The sequence below is a fragment of the Capra hircus genome, chromosome 11 (assembly GCF_001704415.2).
Source record: "Capra hircus breed San Clemente chromosome 11, ASM170441v1, whole genome shotgun sequence".
In the NCBI taxonomy this organism is placed as follows: domain Eukaryota; kingdom Metazoa; phylum Chordata; class Mammalia; order Artiodactyla; family Bovidae; genus Capra; species Capra hircus.
The window spans coordinates 83272161-83278603 of record NC_030818.1 but is presented as its reverse complement, the minus strand read 5'-3'; the positions used below and the strand labels follow the sequence as shown (position 1 = coordinate 83278603).

Genomic DNA, 6443 nt, shown 5'->3' with positions numbered 1-6443 from the left:
TCGCAGGCGCAATTTCAAAGGCATCGGCGCCCAGCAGGAAAAACGTCTGTGCCTGTGTGCCAAAGACTAGTCCAGGTGGCTTCAGGAACCCAGGGTCAGGGGTCCCCAGCAGGGCCCCAGGTGCCCGCCTCTGACAATGGCGTTCCTCGCCCTGGGGCGGCGCCAAGTGTTCGGGGTGCAGTGGGGATTTTTCACCCCCAGATTCAGCTTCACTGCTGGGATCTGTTCTTCCGGGCAGAGTACCATTCCGGGAGGATGGTGCGCTCGGTTACGATCCGTAGCAGCAGTGGCTGGCGCGGAAGCGAGTGGGCCGCCCCTCGCGCGCTCCCGGCAGGCGCTCACACCTCGCTCCCGAGGGCTGCGCGCGCTCCGGTGCGTGTGGGCGGGGCGGGGCGCGCACCGGAGACCCGCCCCTGCACCCCGCCCCCTCCGGCGAAGATTGACGGGACCTGGGCACTCGCCCCAGCCAATGAGCGCGTCCCGGGGCGGGCCCTGGAACCAGCTGCTTCGGCTACTTAAGAGTCGTCCGCTGGGCTGCACGAAAGCAGAACAGAGTCTGGACTGCCCAGGTGGAGCCCGCGCCCCTGCCACCGCCGACCGGCAGGCGCACAGGCACCGCGCCGGGGACCGCACCGAACCGATCCACGCGGGGCAGAACTGAGCCGCAGCCTCGCTCACCGCCCAGGACCCGCTCGTCACCACCACCTCCGCGGCACCCATGGGGACCAGGAGACTTTAAAGGAGTTTGGGGTTTCGGGAGCAGGGAAATCACGGGTACGAAGAGGCGGTTTGCTTTGCCTTGGAAACATGTTTTCTTCATCAGATTATTTGGACCCTGTGCCGGGTAGGAGGGAGGGGTCTTTTGGCTGCAAGTGGACCTCGTCACACAACCCACAGCCGCACACATGCACCCCGCACCGGCTTCCCCATCCTCCCCTCGCCTCTTTGTTAGGTTATTTTAGACAGAGCAGCCTCGCCCTGGCGCAGCCAGATTGACTCGGCTGTCAGGGGGGGTGGGGGGGGGGCAAGAGAACTCAGGGGCAGAGTGCACCTGCCTGTGTGGGCAGGTGTGCCTGAGAGCATGGATGTACGTGCCTGGGCGAGCGTGCAAGCGTGGTATTGGAATTGTGTGCGAAGGTGGGGGTCCGAGTGTGTCGTCGCGAGGGTTTGTCATTGTGTGTGCATGTGACATTATCACACCAGTGTACCAGCCTGTCAGCGTCTGGACTCCCAAGTGTGCAAAATTTTGTTGGTGTCAAGCGAGTGCCTGTGATGTGTGCCATTCTCATTGTGCGAGGCGCTGTCGGGGAGTGTAATCTAGTGTAAAACTGAGGGGTGGGCTGGGGAGGGTGGGGACTGACAGGTGAGCGCAGCTTGCTCTAAGCTCTGGGACCAGAGGCGTCCCTTCCTTCTCCCAGCCCAGCCCTCCCTCCTTTCCCGGGTGTCCTGACCTGACTCCCACGCTGCCCCAGCCCGCCTGTCCTTCCCACCGGGACCCCGCACGCCCTCCAGCCCTCCTGCCTTTTCTCTTGTGGGAGTTGGACCCGGGTTCCTATGCAGGGTCTGAGACTGTGTGGTGCCGTCCGCGGACTGGTGGCTTCTGTGTCAATCCTGGCCCCCGGTTGGCAAAGGGCACTCGGCTGGGACGGTTGACTCGAGGACAGGCGCTCGGGCGGCCAGGTCCCAGGGCCACCGCTCGTCCTGGGGAGGGCCGGGCGCGACTCTGATCATGTTCTCTCCCTGCCTCCTGTGCTTCCGCAGATCCCCGCTCCTGGCCCTCGCCTCGCCGCCTCATTGATGGGCAACCAACTGGACCGCATCACCCACCTCAACTACAGCGAGCTGCCCACCGGAGACCCGTCAGGGATCGAAAAGGACGAGCTGCGGGTAGGGGTCGCTTACTTCTTCTCGGATGAAGAGGAGGACTTGGACGAACGCGGCCAGCCCGACAAGTTCGGCGTGAAGGCACCCCCGGGCTGCGCCCCCTGCCCGGAGAGCCCCAGCCGCCACCACCACCACCATCACCACCACCACCTGCTGCACCAGCTGGTCCTCAACGAAACTCAGTTCTCCGCCTTTCGGGGCCAGGAATGCATCTTTTCCAAAGTGAGCGGCGGCCCGCAGGGCGCCGACCTGAGCGTCTACGCGGTCACTGCCCTGCCGGCGCTCTGCGAGCCAGGCGACCTGCTGGAGCTGCTGTGGCTGCAGCCCGCGCCGGAGCCGCCCGCGCCCGCCCCGCACTGGGCCGTGTACGTGGGCGGCGGGCAGATCATCCACCTGTGCCAAGGCGAGATCCGCCAGGACAGCCTGTACGAGGCGGGCGCGGCCAACGTGGGCCGGGTGGTGAATAGCTGGTACCGCTACCGTCCCCTGGTGGCTGAGCTGGTGGTGCAGAACGCCTGCGGCCACCTGGGCCTCAAGAGCGAAGAGATCTGCTGGACGAACTCGGAGAGCTTCGCCGCCTGGTGCCGCTTCGGCAAGCGGGAGTTCAAGGCGGGCGGGGAGGTGCCGGCCGGCACGCAGCCCCCGCAGCAGCAGTACTATCTCAAGGTGCACCTGGCCGACAACAAGGTGCACACGGCCAGGTTTCACAGCCTGGAAGACCTCATCCGCGAGAAGCGCCGCATAGACGCCAGCGGCCGCCTGCGGGTGCTCCAGGAGCTCGCGGACCTCGTGGATGACAAGGAGTAGCAGTAGTCTGGAGGGGGGAGCCGCCCGCCCCTCCGGTCTCCTGGCGCCCGGCTCCTCCCCCGCCCCCGGGCTCCAGGCCAGCGATTCACCACCCCTGCCCCCTCGTTAAGGGCAGCCGGCAGCGGCCAGCGCCCCAGGCGGCAGCCTCAGCCTCGCACCTCTCTGGCGATGGCAGAAGTCCCAGGAACTCGCCCGGGGACCCAAAGGACGGTGGGCGCTCGGCGGAGCCCCCTAAGGGTGGTGATGGTGTTGGGAGACCCAGCGTGCGCTACCCGCTTTGGGTTGTAAGTGGGGATTGGATAATGGGCCGAGGGGAGCAGGGACCAGGCTCCCCCGCGAGTCACTGGTCAGTGACTGACCCTCGATCACTCCTAGAAAGGGACCTTCACCGCGCCCCAAACGTGCACACACAAGGCCGGTGGGAGGTGAGCATCGAGCGTGTTAGGGCACCGATCCGCTCCAGTATGGATGTGGCCCCAGACGGCAGGATTTCCAAGAAATCGAGCCTGTCCCTTCTGCACTTGTGAATAATTCCACAAGAGAGCACTTCGGGATGCCGGATTACCCCGAGGCCGCCCGGGACTCTTCCAGCTCTCCAGCCCCGGGTCTCCTGACATTGTTATCCCAGGCTCCGAGCTAAACTAGAGTTTGCCTCCCGATCTTTCCACCCAGGGAAGCGAATGCCACTCCCCACCCGCATCCGCCTGTGAGTCTCCCCTGCTGGCAGAAGGAATGCCTTCCAGGTCCAAGGAGGTTGAAAGCGCAGCTCTTTTGGTGAGGAGGACCGGTCCCGCCCCCCACCCCGGACAAGGGGAAGGTTCGCCAGGTGTCGGCGAATTGAATTTGTCAAGAGGGTGCTGTTCTCAACCCTAGATGGCTCCCTCCTAGGGCCGCGTTTCCAAAATAACCACATTTTTAAAGGGGTTGGAGGAGAGGGAGGGGAAGACATGGCAACATTCCAGAAACCAGCATTGTTCCAGCACCATAGCCAGTACGTTTCGTTTGGCTTGTTTATAACAGAAATCTCAGAAGGTGGGGAGGTGGAAATAAAGTTTTAAAAGCAGAAAGAGCAGTTTTCCAACTTTGTCAACAAAGCCGATCATGTTGATGTTTTTTATTGACCATTTTAGCAACATGCTAATAAAATTTCAAATTGAAATTTTTATTTTCATGGCTTTAATCCATGATAGCTTAAATACTGGGGGCCATTAAGAGTGGATTTAGCTAAAAGCTTAGCTAACATTGCCTTTTCACTCTATTTTTCTCAAACCTTATGAGAATTCTGTTTTTGAATATTGTGGTTCATTTTTTTTTTAACCCTAAGGGCAGCCTGAGTAATGGTGGAGTTTTTAATCAGTGTGTATATTGTGATGAATTTCCGTCAGTTAAGGGGTGTACTGCTTCGGTGGAAATTGCTAGCAGGTTCCATGGTGTTAATTTCTCCTTGTTATATACCATCCCATATTGGCATTGTTTGCTTTCTTCCTTTCCCCTGATCTTCTGAAAAAATGAATGTAGAATTGGTGGCTTTTTCCCCCCTCCTCTTTAGCCAGTCCCACAGTTTATTCCTGAAAACTGGAGAGAACTTCAAGGATCAGGAGGAACATATGGTTTTCAAAACAGTAAGGTTGTTTGAAACCCCTTCCTTGGGCAAGGACTTACTAACTTCTCTCCCTGTTCGCAGCCCCATCTGATTAACTTGTTACTTGACTCAGTGTGTGTTAGACACACCTCCAGCATCTATTTCCCTTTCAAGGGAATTTGTCAAATAACAGTGTTTAGCTAATTGTTGCAAGCAATCACATACTGACAGCTGTGATTTAGTTGGACAGCAAATATTATGGCCAAAGCCAGTTTCTTGGCATTTCAAAAATAATGCAATAAAAACTAGTCGAGTTTAGCTGAGACTGGAATGCCTTTTTTTTTTTTTAATGGTAAAATGATTCATCTTTGTTTTGTTTTTTTGGTTTTCAGCCTGGATTCATTCCCTGATCTTGAGTCAAAAGGTCAGATCAATGAACTATGAACTAGAGTATTTTTCTTAAGCCTATTGAGTGATTTATTTTTTAAAAAATGTTTAAACGCCTATGCTTTTCTTTCAGCACATACAACAGCAAAACTTTTGTATTAATGAACTTATCTTTGCATGTATGGAGAACTGAAAATCATTTATTTCCCTTATTCACCTTTCAAATAACAGATGGTGGATCCTAAATCGAAATTCTATATTGTGTCTACACAGCCCACATCCTTTACTGTGTCCTATTGTATCTTGGTTCTTTGCTGTATTAAATACTACCCTAAGCAATTGTTCAACCAGGACTCCTTCTTGACATTTTGTCTTCCACCTGTCACTCTGAGCGCGGGACTTTAGCAAAAGAAACAACGGTCTCTCACACCTGATACTGAGATATAGTTCCTCTGATGGCATAGAATCTGATTGTACTCTTAATAAGAGGGTCACTAAAACAGAGGAATTGCTTAGGTTGCTGCTCACTGACACTAGCTTAGCAATGCAAATGGGTTTGGCAGCCCAACTAGCACTCATGACAATGTTGGTCTATTAAGGATTGGGTTGACGATACTTACACAGATTCACAAGAGAAAAACACTAGTTTCAAAGGAAACTTGAAAGGTCTGTATGTTCTTCACGTTCCTACTGAAATAATTATTACCTATTGGTCAATGTTAATAATAACCAGTGGCAGAATAATTCCAGTCGTTGTGCAACACGAAGAGGCTATTATCAAGACATTAGCTAATATTTTATGCTGAAAATATGTCTATTTTTAGAATGTTCTTAACAATGAGAATGACACCAAGGTGGCCATTTCTCTTGGAAGATGGCACCAGCAGACTTGATTTTTTTTAATAAATGAATATAATATCTCTGGATGTTATCAGAATTACAGAAATTAAGCCAAAAAGCCTCTTGACATTTTAATAGAAGTCAGGAATGTAGTGGCTTTTAGTTTTCTTCAAGAGAACAGAACTTCATAGCAATATTCACGGTGTAAAGTGTGCCTGAGCTGGTCGTTGGTCCTGTCAGTGATGTGGTTTAGAAGATCCCCATTCTTTCTCCATTTTCAGAAGGTTATTCTGAAGAGCAAATAACTAGAAACAAACAAGCAAAAAACTGAATATTTTTGCTTCAAGGAGTGCTTTGCTACATATTTGGTAACTAAGGAAAAAAGAGCCTGGAATGGGGAGAAGGGAGGCTAGGCATACTTTAAACAAACCAGTCCTGAAACTGGTATTCCCAAAGTATATCTCTTTGTTTAAAAAAAATCAAACAAACTTGTAAAACATACATGTATTGCATTTCTATTTTAAACTAAAAGTATATTAATTAACCTATATATATATATAAAGTTCCTTAATATTTAAAAATTTTAAATGCCTGTCATGACTGTATTTTATTAACTGAAGCAGTCAAAGTTAGAAAACACTTGTGTTAGATTAGAGCATCAAACACAGAGGCAGCTATAAGTTCAATGTGACCTGATTTTACTAGATTTTCGAAATTTTGATGTTTACTTCCTCTTTGTGTCATGTTTCTGTGGTGAACACTTTTGTTTGAAAATGATTCTTTTTCCAGAAAAGTATACTATCGTGTTGTAATCAGTTTATCCTAACTGTCTTCCAATATTACCTTATTGATTATGCATTGTGTGTGCTTTCAACACCCCTAAGAATTCATTGTCATTGGTATCTAATAAATGTAGCAGGGTCAAATTTCAGTGAAATTGATA

General features: G+C 52.1%; 2 protein-coding genes across 2 annotated transcripts; both read left to right on the top strand.

The window, feature by feature from the left end:
- FAM84A (family with sequence similarity 84 member A) lies at positions 528 to 5007 on the top strand. Its single transcript, XM_018055624.1, has 2 exons — positions 528 to 774; positions 1762 to 5007. Exon 2 carries the CDS (start codon positions 1798 to 1800, stop codon positions 2689 to 2691), a length of 894 nt encoding a protein of 297 aa, XP_017911113.1. The 5' UTR covers positions 528 to 774; positions 1762 to 1797; the 3' UTR covers positions 2692 to 5007.
- On the top strand, positions 3050 to 5007 carry LOC106502633 (the record flags this gene model as incomplete). The annotated part of the gene is given in 2 exon segments (XM_013967752.2): positions 3050 to 3379; positions 3381 to 5007. Coding segments are annotated over 2 exon segments (399 nt in total), but the record flags the coding sequence as incomplete, so codon positions are not given.

Excerpts from the sequence above, each read along its gene's own strand:
- FAM84A (XM_018055624.1), top strand. The coding sequence starts at position 1,798 with ATGGGCAACCAACTGGACCGCATCACCCACCTCAACTACAGCGAGCTG.